Here is a 26,632-nt window from a genome sequence, read left to right on the forward strand (position 1 = left end):
GACACTTAGCATGGATAGAAGGAATTTTCTCAGTGCTTAATGAATGCTTGTTGACTTGAAAGCCAACATCATTATAGCTTCTTGCCAAAAAATAAAAAGACAAAAATAGAAAACAAATCCAGTGCGAAAAAACAAAGATGGTTCCTCTCCTTGTGGTTCTTGCACAAGACAACACTCTTATCTCCCAGCTCTGGGCATTTTCCCTGTGTCCCCCAGGCCTGGGACTCTCTCCCTCTTCACTTTTGCTTCCTGGTTTTCAGGTCTAAAAAAATCCACCTTCTGCAAGATGTCTTTTCCAATCCTAATCTAGTGACTTCCCTCTAAGACTACCCCATTTGAGCTGGTCTAATTTGTTTATATGCAGCTGTTTTCATATCATTTCCTCTATCAGACTGTGAGCTTCTTGAAATTCTGACTCTCCCTCCCCCCCATTTTCCTCTCTATCCCCAGCTCTAAAAGCCCTGCCTGACACAGGTCTCCTCTATTAGGTTGTGAGCTGGCACTTTTTTTTTCCTTTTGTTTTTTCTCTGTACCCCAAGGCTTGGCACACAGTAGGAGCTAAATGTCTCCTTTGGATTGTGAGCAGGGATTTTATTTTTTCGTGTTTTTTCTCTGTACCCCAAGGCTTGGCACACAGTAGGAGCTTACTGTCACCTTTGGATTGTGAGAAGGGATTTTATTTTTTCGTGTTTTTTTCTCTGTATCCCCAAGGCTTGGCACACAGTAGGAGCTTAATGTCTCCTTTGGATTGTGAGAAGGGATTTTATTTTTTCGTGTTTTTTTCTCTGTATCCCAAGACTTGGCACACAGTAGGAGCTTAATGTCTCCTTTGGATTGTGAGCAGGGACTTTATTTTTTCTTGTTTTTTCTCTGTATCCCAAGACTTGGCACACAGTAGGAGCTTAATGTCTCCTTTGGATTGTGAGCAGGGACTTTATTTTTTCTTGTTTTTTCTCTGTATCCCAAGACTTGGCACACAGTAGGAGCTTAATGTCTCCTTTGGATTGTGAGCAGGGATGTTTTTCCCTTTGGCTTTTCTCCGGATCCCCAGCGCTTGGCACATAGTAGGGGCTTAATAAATTGACATGTCACCCCCCTCACTGGACTGAGATCCCCATGGGCTGGCCCGGCTTGTCCTTTGTCTTTCTCGGAATCCCCCGGGGCTGGACACCCAGCGAGCGCCGGCCCACCCTCCAGCAGCGTTGGACCTGCCTCCCCTCCCAGCACTGTCTCCAGAGAGGAGGCCCACAAACACGTGCTTACGTGCGCCTGCCTGCCCGTGAGCAGCCCTTCCGGGGCGGGGCAGATCCCTGGGCAGGTAGCCCAGGCCAGGCTGGGCTCGCGGAGCGGGAGGAGGAGGGGAGGGGGAAAGAGGCGGGCCAGAGGGGCGGGGCCTAACCGGGCGGGGCCTACGGGCGCTCCCGCTGAGCCTCGGGCTCCTCCTCCTTCCCCGCCCCCTTCCCCCTCCCTCCCCGGGCTCGCGGGAGGCTGAGGCTTGGGCCCCGCCCTCTCCCACTTCCCTGCCCCCCCCCCCCCCCCCCCCCGCTCGCCCGAGGCTCGGGCCCCGCCCCCCGCCGGCCCCTCCCCCTCCGCCTTCGGGCTCGGCTGAGGCTCGGCTCCGCGGCGGCCGCGGCGTCAGCGCCGAGCTCGTGAAGCCCCAGCGGCGGCAGCATGGCGGCCGTGGAGAGCCGGGTGTGCGAGACGGCGGGCTGCTGCAGCGAGGCCAAGCTGCAGTGCCCCACCTGCATCAAGCTGGGCATTCAGGGCTCCTACTTCTGTTCTCAGGTCAGCCTCGCGCGCCAGCCCCGAGGGCGGGCGGCCCAGGACCCTGGCCCGCTAAGCATGGGGAGGCGAGGTCAGGGAGCGCGCGCGGGTGCGGGACGAGGGGCGTGCGCGCGCAGCCGCCGCAGACCATGTGGAGCGGGGCCCCTACCCCCTGCGGGGAACCGGGACCCTCGGGCGGCCCCCGTCCCCGCCCGGGTCCCGTGGTCGCCGCGGAGGGGGAGGGCCTGGCCGGGTGGGGAGCTGGGCGCCCCGTCCCTGGCCCCCGCGAAGTGCAGGAAGTGGGGCTGGGAATTCCGGCCCCCCCAGGCCGAGAGCCCCGAAGGGCGGGCCGGGACGGCGGACCCCTCCCCGAGACTCGCCCCTCCTTGGATCCTGCAGCAACTTTTAAAACAAATTGGGGGGTGGGGGAGGAAGCCAGGTCCTGCGGGCTTCAGTGTGGGGAGACCAGCGCCCGAGTCACCCCCAGCACGGCCGGGCCGCTCTTATTTCCTGGGTGCCAAGGTGTGCCTTGGGGAGAGTCCGACCCCCCTGACGTTATTCTGCTGGCCCCTCTGGTGTGGGGTTAGTTAGCGCTTCCCCCGGGCTCCCCTTGGGAGCTGATGCCCTCCGCCCGTGCTCCCCGGGGGGACAGAGGGTAGATGCGGTGCCCCTCGTTACACAACTGCAGTCAGAGGAGTGACTCGAACCCGCGTCTGTGACTCCAGTTACCGCCGGGGAGCCAAACTACTCCCGGCCTGCCTCACCCCCAATTCTGATCACCCTGGAGGGCTTATTGAGAAGTGTGCGAAACAGAGTCCTGCCCGAGGGGGATCCCCCGGAAGAGGAGAGGGGCGCCTGGGGCCCAAGGAGGCCGACCGGACCCCCTGCGGGGTTGTATGATGTTGGGGGTTCTTTCTGGCCCTGAGCCCAGCACCCCGGCATCACACCTGAAAGCCGTCTCTGGCTCCAGATAGGTTCTTGTGAGTCCCTTCTATGGCTCTGTGATCATTCATATATGTATGTGTGAATAGATCACACAGATCCATGCGATATTACATATGGGAATGATCATCCCTATCATAGATACTATGCATGTATACATTGCCTGATACCCCTTAAAAAAGCTGCTCCCCAAAGGTATCCCGTATTCTAGCAATATTCTCTAAGATCCCTTCCAGCTATTTATATTAACGATCCTATGATACGAAGTATGTTTAAAGTATTTGGAGAATTACATAAGGTATTTGCCAACTTACTGATTTGAAATTGTGGGGGGGGGGAGGCTTCATATTTAATTTTTGTTAGGGATATCCCTGACTTCCTAAGCCATTTAGAGTCCATGGGTGAATAAGTTTGTTGCATTAAATGGAGATGACCCTAGTGCCTACGCTTGTTACCTCTCTGCTTCTGGCCTCTCTTCCCTAAGGTGGTCTGCACACAGCAACCATTTTAATCATCCTAAAGCAGAACCCTCATGATTATCTTGTCCTCCTCAGACTCTCTGTTGTTCCGCATTGCCTGTGGAATAAAAGTCCGAGCATGTATTAGGTTTTTCCACCTTTGTGCTTCTGTTTAGGCTCCTCCTTTCACCTAAGGCCCTTTTCCTATCCAAAAATCATAACCCATTTATTTAGGTGATGTCATAAGATTTTGAATTGAAAGGGACTTTAAAGGTCATTTAGTCCAGCAGTTCTCAAAGTGTGGTCTGGGGTTTCTAAGATGCTTTTTCTGGGTGATCCTGAGGTCAAAACTCTTCATAATACCAGGACGTTTTTCTAATATGGTAACTATTGGTAGAGCTAATGACTTGTCTAAGGTAATACTAAGTAAGTAGCACAACCAAGTAGAACCCGGACTTGTGAATCTAAATCCAACACTTTTTCCACTAGATCACCCTGTATACAGACTTTAAGATGACAACTCAAGTGATCCCAGGTGATGTGCAGTCTCTTCTTTCCCCCTTACCCCCTTTTCCTGTAGTACTTAATATAATAGTACTTCACTTACTTGGAATTCAACTATAAGATAACCTCATTTATCCTGAGTATGAATGAGAACCAGGAACTAAGTGAAAAATCTCTTTGGGTAGCCCCATCCTATCAGCAGAGTGAGAATCTGGAGATGGGAGGAGGGAAGCAAATTGAGCAGGGAGTGAGGTGTCTTTAGAATGTCATCTGAAGCCAGCCTCTAATTGTGGTGAATGACTTTTTAGCTGTGAGTGAATGGGGGTAGTTGTAGGTCATGGAAGTAGTTCCTGCTGCTGAAATTACTCTGAAAAAACTTAACACCTTCTGGTCTAGACCAATTTTTTTTAATGTTTATCATTCTGTGTCACACTTTTAGATGTTTTCCTTGCCAGTGGGGCAGAGTAAGATCTTTTACTTAGCTAAAACACTCAAGCCTCAGCTGTTAGGGAAAAGAAGATAGGACCATCCTGACAGCTTTGAATTTTATTTATTTATGAGGTTTTAAAACAATTGGATCTATGATTTCATCAGTGCTGGGAATTCCCCTTGCCAATGCAAATCTGAACCTTCTTCGCAATTGATTGTCATCAGTTGCCTGGTGAAGTCAAGTCACCAAACATTTATTAAACAACTGCTGTCTACCAGGCATTATGCCAGACATTGAGAATTCAAAGAAAGGCAGAATATTGCTCTTGCGTTCACAGTCTGCTGGAGGAAACAAGATGCAGACAACTGTACAAACATATATACAGGACAAATTGGAGATAATCAGCAAAGCAAGGCACTAGCATTAAGGGGGATCAGGAAAGGATTCTTGAGAAAGTGGGGATTTAGTTGAGACTTGAAGGAAGCAAGGAGGAGGGAGGGAGATTTAAGCCTGGGGGACAGTCATTGAAAATGCCAGGAGTCACAAGATAGAGCAAGATGGTCAATGTCACTGGATCTCAGAGTAAATGAGGGTCTTCAAGGTATAAGAAAAGCAGAATGCCAAGAAGGGGCAGTGTAAAGCCAAACAGAGGATTTTGTATTTGATCCTGGGGATAACAGGGACGCATTAGAGTTGAGTGGGAGGGAGGGTGAGGAGGGTGATATGGTCTGACCTGAAGGCTAATTTGAGAGTTGAGTGAAGGGTGGATTGGAAAGGACACAGTAAGAAGACCAACTACTAACCTCTGATCCATCATGATCCAGTCATGATGATGGCCTGCACCAGGGTGTCATCTGTGTCAGGAGAGAGGGAAGAGAGGCCTTATATAAGGAGTGGTGGTATGGGAGGAGTTGACTTGTTGAGGATGATTTCTGAAGTATAAGGGTGATTGGGAGTTTGGTGGTACTCTCACCTAGCTACCATGTCACTAATATGAGACTCGAACCCAGGTCTTACTGGCTCAGACCATCTCAGATACTGTTTCTCAATGAGGAGTTCCTGATAACGATAGCACACCCCTTTATGATTCATTTCAGTGCTAATAGGAATGCTTTATTGAGAATTCAGTCTATTTCAGTCTCATATTCTTATACATGAATATCATTTATTATTTGGAAAGTTTTATTTTCAAATGTATTATAAAACAAAAAAAACTCTCACACCTTTCTGTTGGACCCTGTCTTTTCCCTCCTCTTTCTGGTTCTCCTACATAGTAAGGAAAAATATTCTTGTTCACACTTAGTAGATGGAGTCCCAGGCTCTAAAATTACTAATCTTTTTATTCTCTCTTTGTTTTCTGTAAAGTTTCCCCTATGTATAAGAAGCATCATGCTATACTGCACTAAGCTGGGCATTTTCCCCTAAGGTATTAATTTAGCGACATCAACTAAGCTCTCCTTAGAACAACTTTTATTGAAAACCTCTGTTTCCTTGTTATAAGTAATAAAGGCATTTTTGCCTTTATTACAAGAATGAGATCACTCATTCTTGGCTGGGGACAAGAGGAGGCTGACAACATTTAATGAGCACCTACCACAGCAGGGCTACAGGTGCTGAGGATACACAAAGACATGAGAGACAAGGCTTGTTATTAAGTTCAGCAGAATGTTGTGTCGCCAAGATAATATTCACAGCACTGGTGGTGACTATGAATATGCCAGCATAGTTCTCAGTAAGAGACTCTTATAGAAGGCAGAAGAAAAACATTTAGATACCAGAAGGCAAAATCCATCATGGTGACCAAGAAGTTAATAAACATGATCATGACAGGGGGCAAAACTATTCCCAAACCTTCCCTCCCCCCCTTAGCCAGGGCCTTCTCACTCTAAGCTGTCATGAGCCTGAGCCTTGCTGTGTCGATGGCCTCTGACCTGACCCTGCTGACTCACTTGCCCCCAGTTCTGCTGCACCCTTCTTGTTCAGCCTGTTCAGCAAGCTCCTCCTACCTCAGGTAGCTTAGACTTCTAGGTGATTTAAGCAGATCATATGGGCCTATTAATGAATGACAAAGATCTTTCCACTTAAATTACTATGACATTTGGCTCCAAGAGCTCTCATATTCATTACATAGGTCGATGGGGCAATTGGTATTAACAGAACTTTAAAAAGGATAACAGAAAAAAAGCATATAAAACAATATCTTAGGTGACTGGTGTCAACAGAACTTTACAGCGGTGTAACAGGCGTTCCCACAAAATGAGTACAAAAAAAATTTAGGGTGGAAATTGAGCACAAGCACCCCATCAATCCCCCTCAATAAATAGTACCCAAAATCTTGGTGTAAGAGGTGAAGACCTTTCTACAACTACTTCCTGCTGAGATTGGACATAGAGCTGTCTCTGCCCCAAAAGGTCCCATTGTTTCAAATCTACTGGGATAGTAAAAAAAAGCCTTGGCTAAATCAATAACTGTACCAAGTCCTGTCATAATTCTGGGTCTTTTCTATTAAAGTAATGGTATCTGGAACAGCAGCATACAAGGGAGGAATGACTTTATTCAGTTGTCTATAATCCACTGTTACCCTTCATGTCCCGTCTGACTTTCTTACTGGCCAGACAGGATTATTCCATCCAGTGGTTGTAGGGACTAGCACTCCAGCTTCAACATATTCCTTTATAGTATTGGTAATTTCATCTTGTGCACGTGGCACACGACACAGCTTTAGAGTAAGCACTTCAGAAGGTTCAAGCATAGTGATTGGGTCCATTTTTGTTTTACCCACTGAAACTATATTAATTTCTGCCTTCCTTACTGCAAACTGGTGTCTCCCCTCAGGTAAATTTAAAGTCATACCTTTTCAGTATATCTATTCCAGTGATGTATTTCAGGAATGGATACAATTAACCACGGTATATTCTTTCTTAGTTAATTGTCCAATTTTCATCGTTAGATTAACTTGTCTGGCTGATATTTCAGCCCCTCCCAATCCTGTGATAGTGATAGGAGTTCCATGTTTAAACTTAACAGGGTTTCCATATATAAGGGAGGCCCCCGCCCCAGTATCTATTAATGCCCTAGTTATAGTGTTTGATCCATTTTTCCAATATATGGTCAAGTTGATATGGGTTCTGTAATCCCATCTGTGTATTTCTTTAATCTGAGCTGGGGTTTGGCCAACTTCCTATTCTCCCTGAAGGTGCAACAAACTTGCAGTAAACAATTCTCTCCTTGTTAATTTATTCTGATTTTGAATCTGCTGTTTACTCTTCTCTCTCTTGCAGTGTTGTCTTTTTCTCAGTCCCCAAAGTCACCTAACTGTGAAATCTTGTCCAGCACCTCTGAAAGAGGGTGCCCTATTTCCCCAATCATTAGAGTCAAAATCAAGTGCTTGTAAGTAGAAGGAGCCGTCTTCACTATTATATTCCTATGGTAAACTGCAAAGGGAGTATCATAGTGTGCACCTGCATTTCCTATCATTATGGCTGTCTTCATTACCTCCTTTAACTTTTTTATACGGTCCCTAAGTGAATACCAGGGCCTGTCTCCCCTAGGCCATATAGGGTCAGTAGGTCACTGCCTACTGCAGCCTTCTGCAGCCAAAGCTACCTGATTAGTTACATTGTTACCTCCTTGCATACTGTAATCTCTCAAAGTTTGCTGTACAAAAGGATTCTGACGAATACCTATACATTTCAGGCAATCTACAGGATGTATAGCTATTCTTCCAGCTCCTTCATCACTGATTCTCATCATCCAAGATATTAACGATTCTCCCATCCTTTGGGTGAACTGACTCCAAATTTCTTTGACTTCCTGCTGAGTAAAGTCCTCAATTATTTGCCTAAACACTGTGTTATCTCCTTGGTTCTTCTGTTTCCACTTCACTGTTGGGCATACTTCTGACTGAGAAGCTTCTCCCTGTAAAATTATTTCACTTCCTTTGTCCCTGTGGCAACTAGGCTGGGTCTGCGCAGAGGTCAGATGTGTGTTTCTTTTGTCATCCTTCAGCTTCTTCTGAGCTAAATTAACAGCCTTCCACCTGAGAACTGGCTCTCCCCCCACCCCCCCCACTGCTCTTGTAAAGTAGAGCCTGAAGGCCAAGAATTCCCATGCAAACTAGCTAACTCTTCTTTCCATCTGAATTTTTTCCTTAAGCAAGCTCATCTCTGTTTCTACACATAATATGGTAACCCGTTAATAAAATCCAGCCTCTCCTGCTTACCCCTGCCAACTCCTTCCCTGGTCTTATTGATATTCCTTGCAAATACCTTTCCAAATCTCCATCCATATTCCCCCTCCTGTGACCTCACTCTCCAGTTTTCATAGGGTCCAGTGCTTTTAGCCCATTCCTTTGCTAGTGAGGAATACAGTAAATTCTCCCATCCTGGGATATTAATATCTTCCTCTAAATACATTCTGCCTCCAAATAGAGATACCTTGTGATCCTGTTTGTGATGCCAAATGTATTGCCAAGGCAATATTCACAGCACTGGTCGTGACTATGAATATGCCAACGTAGTTCTTAATCACAGAATATAAAAGACTCTGTAGAAGGCAGCAGAAAAACATATGTTTAGACACAAGAAAGTGAAATCCCAGAACCAGAAAGCAAAATTCGTCATGGTGACCAAGAAATTAATGAACATGATCACCACTGGGGGCAAAGCCATTCCCAAACCTTCCCTCTCCCTCCCCTCAGCCAGGGCCTTCTCACTTTAGACTGTCATGAGCCTGAGCCTTGCTATGTTCTTTCCCCTCTGACCTGACCCTGCTCACTCACTTCCCCATAGTTCTACTGCAACCTTCCTGTTCAGCCTGTTCAGCAAGCTCCTCTTACCATATGTAACTTAGGCTTCCAGGTAATTTAAACAGATTATATGGGCCTATTAACAAATGACAAAGATCTTTTCGTTTACATTACTATTACAAATGTATACATAAGTAACAAGTCAGGGTAGCATGTAATAGTAATAGTCTACATTTGTATATTTATGGTTTACAAAGTACTTCTCTCTACCCCTTGGTATATGCAATGCCATTACTGTTATTCCCATTTTATAGATGGGGAAACAGCAGCCTGGAGCAGTTAAGTGACTTGCCTGTCAGACAGACACAGATGAGTTATCCTTTTTTGAGATGGTGGATTATACATAAGATTTGAAGTCGTTGTTGTTCAGTCATTTTCAGTCATATCCAATGCTTTGTGAGCCTATTTGGAGTTTTCTTGGCAAAGATACTTGAGTGATTTGCTATTTCCTTCTCCAGATCATTTTACACATGAGGAAACTGAGGCAAACAGGATAAGTAACTTGTTCAGGGTCACACAGCTAGTAAGAACTTGAGGCTGAATTTGAACTCAGGTCTCTAGGCCTGGAACACTATCCATGTTGTCACCTAGGTCTTCAAGATTTTGAAAATGAGGTGTATATGTATTGAGAGAAGGAAAAAATATTTTCTTTGAAAGGAATGATATGTACCAAGGCATGGTGGTGGTAGGCAGCATGTATGTATTTTATTGGTGCAGAGAAATTCCCCACAGAGTAGCAGCTGCTTTGTAGGATAGCAATTCATGTGACTAATAAAATAAATGACTGGACTTGATTCCAAGGAAGTAAGGATCAGTAAAGAACTTGGTACCTGTTCGTGGAAAAAGAGAACCTTTATTAGGTTGACATGTTTAGGTTTGATATGCTAGGCGGTAGTAGTGAGTAACAGTAAACTCTTTAGACAGAGAAATGACATAAAGGGGGAAAAATTCAGTGCAGTAACATGGAGGGAGGTGTAGACTGGAACAGGAAGACACTTAACTGGAGACAAGAATGGGATGATCCTAAAATGCCCTGGGTCAGTGGCTATGAGGAGAGATTTCCTAGGAAGACTTGGAACATCCAGGGAGGAATTGAAAGGAGGGAGAGGAGTAGAGAGTTGGTTTCAAAATGGAAGACCAGAAGGAAGGTAGTGCAGTTGGCAGAAGAAGCCTGATGTCCTTCTCTGAAACTCAGTGTGAGAAAAGATGTTGGAGAACATCAAATCCAAACTGCGCCTGAGAGGAAATCTGGCCCATGATATTCCTGACTATGGACAGACATTCACTTTGCCCAGAAGACTTTCTCTGCTGGGATACCTCCTGAGGCAGCTTCTGCCATCTTGGATTATTTCTCATCATTAGGGAAAATTTCCCCTTATACTAAAATCTAAATCTATCTCTCCGTTATATAGGATCATAATATTTTAGATTGAAAGCTTGACAAGTCACCCACAGTGGTGTCAAACTCAAATAGAAATGATTCCTGCTAGCTGCATATTGACTGGAATATTACAAATGAACACTATGTTGTATTACGTGTTTATTTTGTTAAACATTCCAATTACATTTTAGTCGACTTAGGCCTGGGGGCCATGAGTTAACAACCTCTGATCTAATCCAACTGACAGTGCATTTTACTGATGAGGGAACTGAAGCCCAAGGAGATGAAGTGATCTAAGGTCACACAGAGAGCAAAGGGCAGGAGCAGAGGTTCAAATCTGGCCTCTCCAACCTTAGATCCAGCACACTTCCTGCTAAACCATGCTGTTCTCTTGAGCCAAGTAGAAAAAAAAATCTAACATCTCTTTGCACGGCCTTTTAAATACTTGAAGACAGTGATTTCTACCCCGAAGATGGTTTCTAAGCCATTTATCTACCCTTGATGCCTGCACTAGATCTTTCTAGAACATGGCTTGTCCTTTTATTGTAATAGTCACCCTTCTTTGAATGTATGCCCATTCTTTGCTCTATAATTAATTATAAATAATCATTCTTTGTCTATAAGACAAAAGCCATTCTACAAAACCTCCAAAAGGTAAAAGTCTAAAATGAAAACCTATCTCCATTCACTCTAAGGGGAAAATGGTAGAATAATTTCAGCAAGGTTTTGCACTGACTAGAATTCACTTGAACAGAGGATTGGTGTTAATTGGTTTTGTTGCTGTAGTACAAAAATTGGCTTGGTTGAAATTTTTCTCTGAAAACCCAACAGTATTATTGTATTTGTTTTATCTGTCAGTCATATGATATTGGGAAGTTCCTCATCTTTTTACCAAGAAGCAGCTTGAAGGCACAGAAGAGCTGGGATTGAACTTGTAATCAGGAAGATCCTGCCTGAATCAGCTGTGTGGCCCTGGGCAAGTCACTTAACCTCTCTCAACTCCATTTTTCTCATCTATAAGATGGGCATGATAATTCCTACTTAGCAGGATTGATGTGAGCCTCACATGAGATGTGTAAAGTGCTTCACAAAACTTTAAAGACTATATATATATACACACACACACACATATATATATATATATATATATATGTATGTGCTATTATTATAAAGGTATTCCTTTCTCATCTATACATGCTAAAATAGCACATTCCTCAAAATCAATTAATAAATATAACTATTTACCAAAAGGAGAAAACAGTGGTGTGAGTGTTGGGAAGCAGAATGAGTCAATCCACTGCCAAAGGTAAAGGAGAACATAACACAAAAGAGTAAGATTAAAACAGAAAGAGTATCAAGGTACAGCAGAAGGTTTTTGTCATTTCATGGGGCATCAGGCAAACTAGTTGGCAGCAGACTAAGCAGTGGAAATAGTGTTATTTTCTGCTTACATTATGTATTGAATCTATTCCTCTGTATGTATATGCCTGTTATATGGAGGAATTTGTCTGTTATGAAAATAAGTCCATATACTAAAAAATAGGCACAGATCAATATTCATTAAAATGAAAATTCATAAATCTACTGTCCAGGCAGTGAGGAAAGAATTTGCCAGTATCCTTCCAGCTTCAGTTTTCTAAACTAATCTTTTAACTGAACTTCCCTGACCTTTTATGCCTCATGGTTATTTGAAAAAGACCCCATGAGACCATGACAGAATAGAAATGGGTATAATTAATACTAAATTATGCTTTTGAAAGGAAGAGGCAAATCTTTTCCTTTGAATTGGCAAATTTGTATCATCTATAAGGCAGGAATTTATGGCATTTCCACTTAGCCTTGCTTAATTCATTGAGGTTGGATGAGGGTAAATCATGGTTTTGCTGTCTGGATCCTGGAAACCTGAATTCAGTACCATGGTGTAAAAGGAAGGACATACACAGGAGGGCCTGCTATCACATGTTCATAGATCTGCTTTTCTAAAAGGAAAGGCAACTTTCGAGGGGCCAACAATCACTTTAATCAAACACGTGTGTGTGTGTGTGTGTGTGTGTGTGTGTGTGTGTGTGTATCCATCTATCTATATCATTTGCTTAGTTCAGAGGAAACAAGTCAGCACCCTAAACTTCACTTTAGGAAATTGAATATAAAGAGAGAAACAAAGCCGCTTAGTGGCTGCTCAGTCCTATCTGGCACTCAAACTATCTTCCCAACACTAAGCCCCAAAGTAAAATCTCACTTCAGAGTCTTTATACAACTCTTCAGAACCAGAAGGCATCCCAACCCTGGAGAACCTGTGCCTCATTAACAAAAGGTGTGGGCCTTCCTACAAATCTTCCCTAATGAAACTCCTTAATGCGCAGGCCCTTTAATGGGTTGGGAAGATGTTCTTTAATCACATAAAAATAATTAACAATACAAATACATAGACTCTAAGTTAAAGACTTGGTTAATTCAGTCAAAGGCAAGATTCAATCTGAGGCACTTTGATTGTACTAAAACAAAAACAGCAAAAGTTCCTACATTGCTTGGCATTACACAGGGGTGAAGAAGACCTTTGCCTTTTGGATGAGGTAACGTGATCTGAAGCTCCAACTGTGATCCTCGAACATTTGTGTGCTGCAAAGGACATTGTGTGGGATGGCAAGATCCCTGATTCAAATTAGTTAGTCAGAGGCCTCTCAAAGTGATGACAGAAAGTTTATTTGATTCTTGAGAAGTGGGGCAATTCCTCCACCAGGTGATCTGGAGCAGGAAAAGCCAAAGACAAAGGAAAAGCAGTGATATGTATAGACCCTAACACAAATCCCTCCCTCCCCACTGACCATTATCCTCATTAGCTGAGAATATGATCTTACATTCTAGACACGAAATCTAACGAATCCCTTTTGAAATGAAGACATCGAAGAATTATGTAAGTTTTATCCAATCATTGAGACCCTAATATACTACATAATTTGTATCCTTATATGGAATTATTCCACTCTAAAAATATTGTAACCTTGAGCCTCTTGGTCTTTCTCACTCCTGGGAGAAGAATTACAATCTGAGAAGTCTTCACTAAACCTATTCCACTCAATCCCTCCTCTTATCTATTAACCTGAAGACTTCTCTCTGATATTTCAACCAAAGTTCTGTAATGTGATCTCACATTGTCTGTCAATTTCTTCATTCCCATCAGGATCACTCCTGTCTTTTATCTCCACAGGTGTTCATCCTTCCTTCTTTAGTATCATCAACCGAATGGCTCCTTCGGTCCTCTCTTCTACTCTAGCAAGCCTTAGTAGAGAATTTCTAACTATTCTAGTAATAAGTGAAATCAAACAAGGTAAACAAATAGGAAGTAATATAATACCACTAATTGCTATGAGGCCAAACCACAGTAGTCTCTTCCACCAGCTCCCTTCAAACCAAGACCACCAGGACGTATTAAAAAGCTTATACCATTATATAGCACACATCAGCATTTTCACTGCATTTTTTTATAACCAAATATAAATTTCAAATTATTAAATTTCTATCACATCCTTTTAAAACCCCAATCGATATGTAATAAACTACAAATTAAAAAATGGTGTAACAATTACATTAAATTAATGTTGCATCTAACAAATGCCTATCCTTTTGTTAAGCACTTTACAATCATAAATGCCAAATAACAATATCTTTCAGCTTAATTCTGATAAGAAGAGCATTCTCAGATGCTGCTTTGTATTTCCTTTTTCCCTTAAGTAAAAGAAAACTTCCCTAGAAGGACCACATGGCTGGCCATTTTGAGCTGTGACTAGCCTTTTCCCTTGTACTCTGCTTCCTTAAAGCGCTGAAAGGCCATCCTCTGGGTCCCCTACCCCTTCCCAGGGCCAGCAGAGCTGGTCTCACAGTCTCATCCCAGCCTTTTAAATCATATGGGGGAGGGTAACTTTCCTTTTGTCCCTGTGGTCTGAGCACATGGACAGAGTTAATGCTTCTAAAAGATATCACTGAAATTCTAAAGTGAATTTGCAATTTTACACACATTGTCTTTTGGTATCAGATACATTGACCCAATTCAAACCTAAAGTATGGATTTTAGCTTTGAGATCTCATTAAATCAGAACTTTCTAACTGGAGACTGTATCTTACTCTGCTAATTTTCATTACAAAAGAGATCCTCCTTTAGGTAAGGTAGGGAATGACCTGCCACTCCCATATCTGAGGAGGAAAGACTTTCCCAGATTAAAAAAAAAAGTTTGAATCAAATTAAAGAGCCTCCTTCTATATCTTTATCATCCCATACAAAGTAGCAATTACTTGATCATTTTCTTTTTGTCTTTTTCCTTTGTATTTTGTTACATCATTCCAATTTTATAATCTATTTCCCAGGGGATTATTTACCGGTATATCCTGACTCTGCTCCGAAGCTCAGGGCTTGGACTGCTCCTTCCCCATTTTGCATGAGGACTGTCACCAGACACCTCTGAGTCCGAGACTCAACGAATTATCCTAGCTTCTTTTCTAGCTCTTGGTGGGGGTTGCCCACCCACCAGTAGTCACCCGGTAGCATTCTCAGAGGGCCCTTTCCCTTGGGGTCTGCAGTCCACTAATTTTGGTTGGGAGCTGTCGCCGATCTCCCCGAGTCTGTCTAAGACTCTCCAATTCGACCCCCAGACCCCCTGAGTGCTTACCTCTGGGTTATGGGCGCACAAGTTGCCTGACTGCAGTTTCCAGCATGGACTGGTCAGAGTTTCCAATACTTCAAAGCTTCGGAGTCTTTACACTTTCTGTTCTCACTGAGTTCCTCTGCTTCAGGTCGTTACTACACAGAGAGGGAGGCTCAACACTCAGCTTCAAGGACCATGGGAGAAAGATCTCCCCACAGGTGCCTGCCCCCAAACTGAGTCACCAGCCGTGTCTCTGGGAAGTCACGTGATCCCGGACGAGCCCCCACGAACTGTACGGGATGGCAAGACCCTCTATTCAAATTTGACTACTCAGAGGTGTCTCAGAGTGTTAACAGAAAGTTCCTTTATTCGATTCTCGCAAAAAGCGGGACAATCCCTCCACCAGGTAGTCTGGAGCAGGGAAAGCTGCCACACAAAGGCAGAACAGTGGTTTATATAGACCCTAATGTGGAAGCCCCCACCCACCACTGACCATTGTTCTCATTGACTGAGAAATGTGGTCTTACATTCTGGGCATGAAATCTAACCAATCCCATCTTAAGTTTGGTTTGAATTTCCTGCTCCCTGTCCCTTAACAAAGCCAGAGAAAATACATGTCAGTATATGCAAATAAAGCATTGAGAGTATATGCAAATGAAGTGCATGCAAATGAAGCATTGAGAGTATATGCAAATGAGGTGGACCTGTGTGAGGACTGCCAACTGCTCATGCACATGCAAATTAGGCATTGAAGAGTTAGGGAGTTTTATCCAATCATTGATTCTACACTGCATAGCTTACATCCTTATATTGGAATTGCCTGACTCTGAAGGCTTTGTAACCTGAGCCTTTCGGTCTCCTTTACCCCTGGGAGAAGAATCCACATTCCTGAGAAGTCTTCACTGAATCTGTTCCCTTTCAAAATTCTACCTTAGATATTGACTAGCTGTGTGACCCTGGGTAAATCACTTAGTTCTGTTTGTCTCAGTTTCCTCATCTGTAAAATGAGTTGGAGTATCTTTGGCAAGAATAACCTAAATGAGGTCACAAACAGTCAGGTGACTGAGCAACAACAGTAATAATGCACAGAAGTTGGAGCCTTTTTTAGTTAAAGAAGCACTAAAAAAAGGATTTTTTTTCTTTTAATTAATCCAAAATATGTATTCCCCCTGTTGTATTGACTGAATTGTATGAAAGAAAAAATTTGCCTTGTTGAAATCTGGGGTTTTAGGAATTTTTTTTTCAAGTCACAAACACAAGTGGGCCTTACTTTACAGAAAATGTTTTCTGTCAGCCAAACTACAAGCATTTATTAAACCCCTACTGTGTACTAGAGAAGTTGGCTATAAAGTGAATTTATGTGTATCAAATCGCATTTTTCCTGTTATTGTCCATTTTTAAAAGTTCAAAATGTGTTCCCATAGAAAAATTGTTACTTATATTGGTAGAATTTCAGAAATTCAGTGCTTCAGGGCCTTTATGATTTATTTCATCAATACTTCTTTTACTGACAGGTTGTAAATTCCTCTATGTCATAGTAGATTATCTTCATGGGTTTTAGTAGTTAAAAACATATTCCCAAGCCTGCTGATCACTTCCTAAACTTAGGAGCAGCAGGTGTAGACCAGTGTGAGTCAGGTGTATCCAGGCCACTGGTCAGATTCTGTAGAGCTGCTGCTTTACTGGCTTGAGAACCTGACTTCAAACCATAATGGGGAAGATTCAGGAAATTAGTGAAGCAAAACTCATGTTATGGTTAAAACAAAAATGCTATTTACTCAGTTCTGGACCAACTGATCTGTCCAAGATAATTACGTATATATGTATGTATGTACATAAAAATATGTAATATATACATACATATATGCATTCAGAGATGGATGAGTATACATATCTATCTAGTTGCATATCATAGTCCGGACAATAGGCATTCTACTGGGTTTTTGCTGGGTCGGACAGTTGGGTCAGGTTCTTTAGAGTGATAATGGTTCTCATCTAAGAAGCTATGCACTTTTCGGGGGATTGATGCAGGCAACACAGTGCCTTTTTCGAGCAAGCACATGTGGAGGATGTCATCATCTATAGGGAATCTCTTGATTTGGACTTTGCATTGGCTTTCCCATGACTATGGTAGACACCTCTGCAGAGTATCTCTTTGTAATAGCCTTATTTGATATTAATGATCTGAGAGTAGTTGAACTAGACTATCTCTGTTAGATCATTAAAGAGTTCCTACTTAATGTGTATGAATACATGTGTGATGCCTTGTTGGAGGACAGAGCCTTTAAGGCTTCATTTACTTTACTAAATCAGTTTTTAATAGTCAACAAACAATAAGCACTGACATCTTGTATTCTGTGTGGTTTTTAGTAACTTTGAAGACGTTAGATATAATCTATGGAATATTGCTTGAACAAACTTTCTTATTCTCATCCAATACCCTCATCAGAGGTACACTTCATGTATTCATACATAATCTTAAAATCATACAGATGAGGAAATAGGCATTTAGGTAAGTAATTATGAGTGATCTTTTGGTTACCTTTTTTTGGTAGATTTTTTTCATCTATGCCTTTAGTATCTCCTCCTTCAGACACCTTGAGAATTGATCCCTCAGTGCCCTCACAATTGTGTTGTCTATAGCATAGAGTTTATGTACTATTGGTCTAGTCCAGTGATCATTTTCTTTAGTACCCTTTAGACTGCCACTATAAACATATCTGAAAACTGTGATATAAGAATGTAAATATGGTGTCTCTGCTGTCCTTTGATGGTGAAAAGAGTTTGTTATAGAACTCTTTGCAGATCTTTTCCATTCTTTTTTCTCTTTGTAGTTTTCCTTTGAAGCTAATTCTTAAATTTTCTTTGGAGTAAAGACTGCTTATATAGATGTCTTCTCAAACTTTATTTACATTTGCTTTATCTTCCACTACATTTCTTTGTTTTATGAGGGAGTAAGCATTTGTGTAGTATCTACTGTGTGCCAGGTACTGTGCTAAGTGCTTTACAAATATTTCTTTGATCCTCACAATAGGTCAAGTTGTAGCTGTTTCAATTGCAAGCCATATCTTTTTTCTTTATTTTTGTAGCTTTGTGTTTGGTCTTTAACAAGTTGCCAGGTGTGCTGCATATTAGTATACATTTCTTAAATAATAGGTCATTTCCTGACTGTTAAAATATCAATTAATCAGTAAGCATTTATTGTTACATTTTGGGCCAGGCATTATGTTTAGCATTGGGGATGTAATGACAAACACATCACTTGCCCTCACATCTGGGGAAAACACTTTGTACTCCTTAAAGTACTTAAGAAATGTATACTGAGTAAACGTGAGATTTCAGGCATTGTAGTGAGATATTAGTAGCTGGGAGGATCTGCCAAGTGCTCAGAATGAGCTTTGAAGAAACTTCCAGATTCTGAGGCCAAGGTGAGGAAGGCTCTCCTTCCATGCAAGGGAGACAGCTTGTGCAAAAGCACAGGGATAGGTTGTTGTTGTTGTGTTTGTCCTTCATTCTCGAAGAGGACCATGACATCAAGAGGATGACATGACTTGCAGTTGACTTTGATTTGAGTGAGGGAGGGCTGTGCAAGGTCACCATCCTCACTTTCTTCCCCAGAGGCATCTGGGTCCAGTGACCTGTTATTCATCAGGATGACTGGAAATGGCCTACGAGACAACGTGAGACCCTGGCCCTTTCCGGCTTAGGTCTTATCACAATCTTACTTTGAGTTAGATACACCCATTCAATGAATAGATTTCTTTAAGTTACTCAAGGGATGGCCCTTTTAATCAAAAAAAAAAAATCAAACTTGAGGGGAAAACCTTCAAGGTTCCTGGGTAAAAGAGAAACAATTACTATTTAGTTATTACAGAGACAGGAGTGAAAGAATGAAGGAAGTATTTTCTTAAATGCCTTATTGTGTGGAAAGCACTGTGCTAAATATTAGACAGTGACTGCTTTACACCCACTTACATTCTGATGGGAGAGACAGCACATGTGGAAAGTTTCAGATTCAAGTCAGTTGGAAAAGCCTTATGTATCTGTATGTGTCTGTGTCTCTGTCTGTCTGTTGTGTGTCTGTGTGTCTTATGCCCCAGAAGCTAAGCAGATGTTAGTGATTCTTCTTAAATGCCATTTCCACTAATATCAGCTTCTGATGTTTGGTAGTGCCAAGTCCTTGGGTGGAAAGAGCATTCCTTTCTGGGTCTTCATTAACTGTGTATGTAGTACTACACATAGTAGTGGACCAAGGGGCAGTGGACCAGGATTCACCTCCACTGGAATTGCTTGCCAGGATGATGTCTAGGGAACATTGTTATTCTCCAGGCTTTTGGAGGTCTTAGGAGAGAGAGTGGTCAAGGAGGGCACATACTACCTTCTGTCTCTCCCCCAAGGTGCCTTGTTGCCCATCTCACCTGTATTGTCATGGACCACAGTATTTTGAGGAAGCCAAAGAACATCATTTTGACTCTATGGTAGAGTGTGGAAAGGAGAGTAATGTATGATAAGCCTGGAAAACTAAGTTGGTACCAGCTTGTGAAATGCATTAAATGCCAGAGGAGTTTGTATTTGATCCTAGAGGGAGCCATTCTAGTTCATTTTAGCAAGGGAATGTAATGACCAGACCCATGCTTTAGGAAAATTACTTTGGTAGCTGTAAGGAGGCAGGAAGATTAATTAGGACACTTTTTCCAATAGTTCATGCAATTAGCAATAAAGGGCAGTACTAGGGTAGGGGTTGTGTAGGCAGAGAGAAGGGGATAAATCCATCCAGCTTATTTCAGACTCTGGTAGTTAAATTTTCAGTATGAGCATTACACCTCTGAAATTGGTAAATACTACAAATCAGGTTTTAATTAATTTTTTTATTGGTTGTCTAGACTTGAGAAAGTGACTGAGAAAATGCTAATGAAGATTAAATCTACAACTGTGTTGATTGTACTTTTTTTTCTTTTCCAGGGACCCAGTTGTTAAACATTTACCATTTGCCCCCGAAAGTGATAGATGTTACAGTTTGAATGGCCAAGAATTAGTAACTGATTGGGTTTGTGAAGTCTAGGATGACTCTTAGGCCATAGACCTGAGTGACTGGAAGGCTGGTGGTTCCTTTGACACAAATAAGCAAGATTATAGAAGGAGTGGGTTCAGGAGAAAAGACAACGGGTTCTGTTTTGGAGATAGTGAGTTTGATATCCTCTCTGAAATGTCCAGGAGACAGTTGAGATTGGACTGAAGCTCAGGAGAGCTACTAGAGCTCAGATATGGATCTGAGAATCCTGTACTTAGATGAGATCATTAAACCCGTGAGAGTTAATGAAGTCATTGAGGACAGAGCCCTGGGGTGTATCTACATCTGAAAGACTTGTTTGTTTCCTACAAAAGAATTTCTGGATATAGAAAGGAAGAGATGAAACAGTCAGTCTCTGCTCACACGAAATTTACATTCCACTAGGGGAATGAAAATAGGCATGTGAGAAATGCATTTTATTTCTCTTCTATTTTTAAAAATAACTTTTTTATACCTTTTGGTCTTCACAGTGTGGTTTCTGATTTTTTCTTGTCTCCTTCTCTTACTCCTTCCAGCATTTGAACCTTCCCTTGTAATGGAAGGAAAAGTCAAGCAAAAAGCAACCAGACAGTAAATATGTATGTACCACCCTGCCTTTCCTGCTTTTCCATCCCAGGAGGGGTATATACTTCATTATCTTTAAAAATACGTTTGAGAAACAGTCTTTGAGTGATTCAGGGAATTAATGTTTTGTTTTAATTTGATTTTTTTCACATTTTAGGCAAAATTAAAATATTAGAAAAACAAGCTAGAGTTTAGAGAATTATCATTGTCCCTATCAAGGCATAGTGTTTGCTGTAGTTGAAAGAATTAAGCATGCCTGTATATTGTTGGAAATATTTAGTTGAGTGTTGGAGAGCCATTCATCTTCCAGTTTTTATTTTTTAAGGACACATGTCAACGAAAGGAGGTCTGGGATGTGTCCATATTCTGTCTTGTATCAGTTTAAAAAAAAGCACCTGCCCTGTTAAATTTATAGAAATCCTTTGGAAAATAGCCGATCGAGAGATAGATGCTGGCTGCATTCATTACTAATGTATGGAACTTCATCAAGTCCTCCCACCTCATTTAATTGGACATAGTTCTGTTAACACTTTAGTTACAGTTACATCAATCATCTCCATAGTCTTTACGTGAGATGATTTAACTTTGGAAATTTTGAGCCTCATATCCTTTTTTATGTGATGAATTTTTATTTGATAATATCTTATATGTAGTTGGAATGCAATATGTTGATTTTATCCAGTTCTCCTGCTTGATGTGTTTTCTGACAGTTCTGTTCAAATCCAGTAATGCCCAGAGTTACAAAAACTCATAATGAAAACAACATGGTAATAAGGGTCTTTAACAGCAGTTTCGCAGACACTTATCATCCAGAATGAAGGTAGACCTCCTGAACTTTGAAGGTCAGACTCAACAGTGAGTCTTTCCCGCTATTTCCAGAGAAGAGCCCAATGTTAGATATGAAGAAGACAGGTTATCCAGAGTTCAGAACTTGCAACCCTAAAAGAAGATTTTAAAATTACTTTTTGTAACATTTTGACAGTATGTGACCCTATTTATTATTTAGAAGGTGGTTTTCCTTTCTTTCCCCTAAAAAGGGACACAAAGAGCTGCCACTTTTTTTTGTAGCTGAGGCTGGATGAATTAATATCTAACCCCTCCACTCCTTAGTTTATTAGAGAGTCTTAAAGATTTCATCATGGACTTACTGCTAAGGTCAGAACATTTGAACCTAGGCCCTCACTGTCTTTGGCTGTCCTTTTCCTCTTCTATCCTCTGGATTTGGACTCTGTCCCCAGGCTCTGAGCTCCAGTACGGGAGCTTTCACCTTTGTCTTGGCTGCACCAGGCCTGTCTTTACGCTCCAACTACTTACAAGCTATAGTTCAGTAGCGCATGACCATTTTTGTTCTTATTTGTGTTTTGTCTTCTCTTGTTAGAATGTAAGGATTTTGAAGGCCGAGACTATCTTGTTAGGTTCGGTTTGTGTCCTTAAGACATGACACTGCACCTGGCATATGATTAGTGTTTAATAAATGCTCTTTTATTCATTCCTTTCCAGCACACTCTGTTGCACTCTTTTGTCCTTTGAGTATAATAGAAGGATATTGTAATGCTTGAGGCTTTTTTATGCATCCTTGTCTCTCCCAAGTCTAGACCAGCTAGGTGGCACAGTGGGTTTGGAATCAGAACTTATTTTCATGAGTTCAGATCCAGCCTCAAATACTTACTTAGCTGTGTGACCCTGGACATATCACTTAACCCTGTGTACCTCAGTTCTTCATTTGTAAAATGGGCTAGAGAAGGAAGTGGCGAATCATTTCAGTATCTTTGCTAAGAAATCCCCAAATGGGGTCATGAAGAGTTGGACACAACTGAGAAATGATTGAAGTCATTGTAGATTGTCAGCTCTTTTACAGGTTTTGTTCTTAGATTGTTGCCTGAGACACTAAAAGGTTAAGGCAAGATTTGAACCTGGGTCTTCCCAAGTTTGAAGCCTCTCCTCTTTGTTCACTACTCCAGGCTGCCTCTCCTTTCGGTCTCCAGAGTCTATTCAGTGAGTTTTCAAGTTATCCAGGAAAGATAAAATGATTGAGCCATTATACTTCTGGTGTTACGGTTTTTAATTACCTTTTGATTTTTGAAAGTCTGGTAATGTTTGTTAATTCATTTGAAAATAGCTGACTAATCAGAAAGCCCATTCCTCTAAGCATACCTGAAAATGTTTCCTGCTTAGTAGGTGCTAGGTTACAATGACTGTTCTCAAACTGAGAGATGCTCCTTTAAGGAAAGCTCATTTCAGAAACTCCCTGATTTTATTGCTTAGTTGGATTTTGTAATTTGTAGGCATTGGTCCCTGACGCTTATTGCGGCCCATCACCTAGAGGCTTGTTGCCAGTCAGCCAGGCTAGGCACCAGCGGACACGCAGTCTAGGGTCTGGGCCTTGTTGGGAGAACCTGCCAGAAGGTCAAGGATTCACTTGTGGTCATATCACTAATAAATGGCCCTCCTGGGCTTTGTTCTTTGTTGGCCCAGCGAGGTCGTGACCTCAGGGTCAAGGCAGCATCCCCTGCCTCCGAGGACTCTGGGTGGTGGTGTTGGAAACCTTGGGAAGGTTCGGAGGACAAATGTTACTGCTTTATTTGATGAGGCATGGGAGAAGAAAGAGTGTTGGTTGTTTTTATCAAATAAATGCCAACAATAACAAAAAAGGATACTTTTTTTTTTAATGTAAGCTGTGCTAGGCATCCTGACCTTTCAAGATAAGTACATTTTTATTTCTAATTGATAAGAAATCAAGTTTTTCCTCTCCAGACTTTTTTCATTTTTTTTTTTACATGGGACATTTTATTACTCATACACCTAGCACACAGCCTTGCACACAGTAGGAAGATAATAAATGCTTGTTGGGTAGCTTGTATTTAAGCATCCACAATAGTAGTTCTGCGTCTCATGAAGAAAAGAGCATTTCTATATTCCACATGAGTTTTGAAAACTTCTCTCTTGCTCTTGGAGTTAAATGTTTGCATGTTCAGTTGCAGGAGACATTGTTTCCACTTGGACCCTGAGGTCCAGTTTTGCGTATTTACCAGCATGATCCAGTAAAAATGAAGTTGGAAGTCCTGAGGCCTGGGGCCAAGTGCTGAGAACTCAGGCATGCCCCTGCACCTCTGAGCCTCAGTGGCTTCATTTGTGAAATGGAGGTTAGGATGATTGGCATTTTTGTCTCATAGAGCTATGTGGAAACCCTTGCTGTATATGACAATGCGAGCTTGAATGAAATCATGTACATCAATTGTTTTGTAAAACTATAAAAGCTCTTTCAAGTAATACAAGAATAAATACAGCTTTAATACATCATAGACTAAAGGTGGAAAAGCGAGTCACTGCTGTGCTGCGTAACTAAGAAGCACTAACTGCCTGCTGTGTGTGCAGGCTCTCTGCTGGGTGCTAGGCATACAGAGAGAAAGCAGACAGCTGTCCTTGTCTTCAGGGAGCTTCTATTCCACCAGGAAGGAATGTGTCTAGAGAGACAGCACTGGGAGCTCAGATAGATACCAAATAATCTGAGTGGGGAGGAAGCACTAATTACTGAGGACACCAGGAAAGGCATCCTATATGAGGACGAGCCTGCGCTGAGCCTCTAACATCCCCTAAAACTATGTAAATACAGAAGAGCTAAAGAGAATGCCTGAGTTAAAGACAGTGACCTGGGGACCCCTTACTATTAGACAATAGAATACACACACGTATATTCTTCTTGTCTGCCATGTTGGAATGGAAGCTCGCTATGAATGGGATCTTTTCCTTATTGGAATCCATAGAGCCCAGGGCCTAGCACATGTTAAGCTTAGTGAGCAGTTGTTGGTTGATGATTGATCTGGTTCTCAGTAGTGTCTAATGCTGCAGAGAGATACAGTATTGTGTGTCCTGAGAGGTGAAGACAGTTTTCAGTCTGATGAGAAGATTGGAATCCAGCTTGCTTGTTTATTTTCTGGGACTTTGAATTCATTTTACAGATAGAATGGAAAAGCTAATCTTCAAACAATACACTGGGAATGGGTAGCTCATGAAAAGGCTGGCTTAAGAGAGATATTCAGACTAGATAATGTTTTTACAAAATTCATCAGAGAATCTGGAACCATGGGGTGGAAGGGCTGGGGCTGAGAGGAGCTACACTTTGGGAGTGGTCATTGTCAGGTGTGACTGTAGTCCTAGATCCAGAATACAAGCTGTATTGGCAACTCTTAAGTCTGAATATCCACCATGATATTTTTTCTTTTCCTTTTTAATTTTATTAATACCTGGAAATGTGCCTGTTCAGTGTTCATTCTGCTTACCTTGAAGAATGAGTCCCCTGGATTTGAAATCCAGTGTCAGCTCTACTTCCTGGCTCTGACTCTAGCATCTTCACTTCTCCCTGCCCAGTTTCATCAACAGTAAAATGGGAATAATAACATGATACCTACTTCACTGAATTTTGAAGAAAAATGTTGTAAATCTACTATCATGGTGGTGGCTCCTTTGGAAGGCTGCTCTTGCCTTTGCAGCGGTGAAGTCAGAGACCTGGGTCAGAACCTTGGGTCTCCTGCTTCCTGCGTGTTTGACCTTGGGGAAGGCCCTCCACTCCTCTGGGCTCAGTTCTGGAGACTAAGGGAATTGGAGCAGATGGCCTAAAAAAGCCCCTCCAGCTCCAAAGCATCTCCTGAGTTTCTCGGAGGGGTAGAGGACTCAGCCTGTGTCATGTGATTCAGCAAAGCTGAGCTGGAACACCCGGATCTCCTGACTTCTAAGGCCAGTGTTCTGTCTGTTGTGTTTTGCCACCTTTAGTGCTCTTGGAAATTGTATCCCTGAAAGAGTCATTTTCATACTTGTAAGAGGGATTGCAGTTGAGAAGAATTACTTATCTACTTTTCATCAGTTATCAGTTAATAATAATTTAATTATCAAATAGTAATAATCAGTTAATAATAGCTAGTATTTATATAGCATTTTAAAGTTTGCAGAGCGCTTTGGACATGTTATCTCATCTGATCCTTAAAACAGCCTTGAGAGGTAGGAACTGTTATCCTCACTTTACAAATGGGGGGCTTGGAGGAGTTAAGTGACTTCCCAGAGTGACACAGCTAGTGGGTACCTAAGCTAGATTGAAACTCAGGTCTTTGTGCCTCCAAGTTCAGTGTTGTATCCACTGTGCCACCTAGCTGCCTATACTACCCAGCCTTTATCATTGCCATCTATGTGCCTGGTGCTGTGCCAGACACTGGGGACAGATACCCCAAGGAGGTAACATTTTATCACTAGAGACGCTGTCAGTGTCTATCATTTCTTCGGCGGTAGGAAGAAAGATGAACAGTCTGAGAGGTACGGAAAGGTCTCCTGGAGCAGTTGGTGTTCATTATTGCCTTAGTGTGGCGATGCTGTGGGTAAAATCTTTTCCTTTTCTTTTGTCTTCTAATCTCAGCGGTGTGTGGGAACCTCTTTCCGTTGAACTTATCTGTAACTTGAGAGAGCTCCACAGAGTTGCCTTGGGGCACTGAGAGAGTGCTGACTTGTGTGGTCACATGTGTGGTAGCCAGCGTGGGAGGGAGGATTGCAGCCCTGTCCTCATGGGAACAAGATGTTTGAAACAAGTGAGATTTGGAAACATACTTTTAAAATAATTCAGTTTAGTTTGGTTACTTGCTTTAACAGAGTATTCTCTTTAGAATTCCTTTAAGTCAGATGCTCCCTCCAAACATGAAAAAATGAAATCCTAGTGATATAAAATGTAAATGACCCTTTTTCAGTCTGTATTTCTTGGGTAAACAATATCAATATAGCTCTGTAGTGAAAGTCTCCTGTAACATGCTTTGCTTACAAGGCAAGATTAGTTCTCTTTCTGAATACCATATCATAATACTCAAGATGACAAACATCTTTATAGTACGTAGTTTTACATCATTCCATCTCATTTGATCTTCACAACAACCCTGGGGAGGTAGGTGCTTCATTATCCCCATTTTTACAGAAGAGGAAACTGAGGCAGGCAGAAGAGGCACACAGCGATGTGTCTGAGGCCAGATTTGGCCTTTGGTCTTCTTAGCTACTGACCCAGTGTACCACCCTTCATCACTGGGCCTCCTGTATTT

The 26,632-nt window shown here is 42.1% G+C and overlaps 1 protein-coding gene across 1 annotated transcript in view; it reads left to right on the forward strand.

Annotated features, from left to right (window-relative positions):
- The first annotated feature begins 1,576 nt into the window (after nucleotides 1–1,576).
- METAP1 (methionyl aminopeptidase 1) overlaps nucleotides 1,577–26,632 on the forward strand; it is a 70,830-nt gene continuing 45,774 nt past the window's right edge. Inside the window, exon 1 of the mRNA XM_072624224.1 lies at nucleotides 1,577–1,785. Within this exon, the coding sequence (XP_072480325.1) occupies nucleotides 1,672–1,785 (114 nt within the window). The 5' untranslated portion in view covers nucleotides 1,577–1,671. The remainder of the gene's footprint in view (nucleotides 1,786–26,632) is intronic.

The sequence above is a fragment of the Notamacropus eugenii genome, chromosome 7, assembly GCF_028372415.1.
Source record: "Notamacropus eugenii isolate mMacEug1 chromosome 7, mMacEug1.pri_v2, whole genome shotgun sequence".
Lineage (NCBI taxonomy): Eukaryota > Metazoa > Chordata > Mammalia > Diprotodontia > Macropodidae > Notamacropus > Notamacropus eugenii.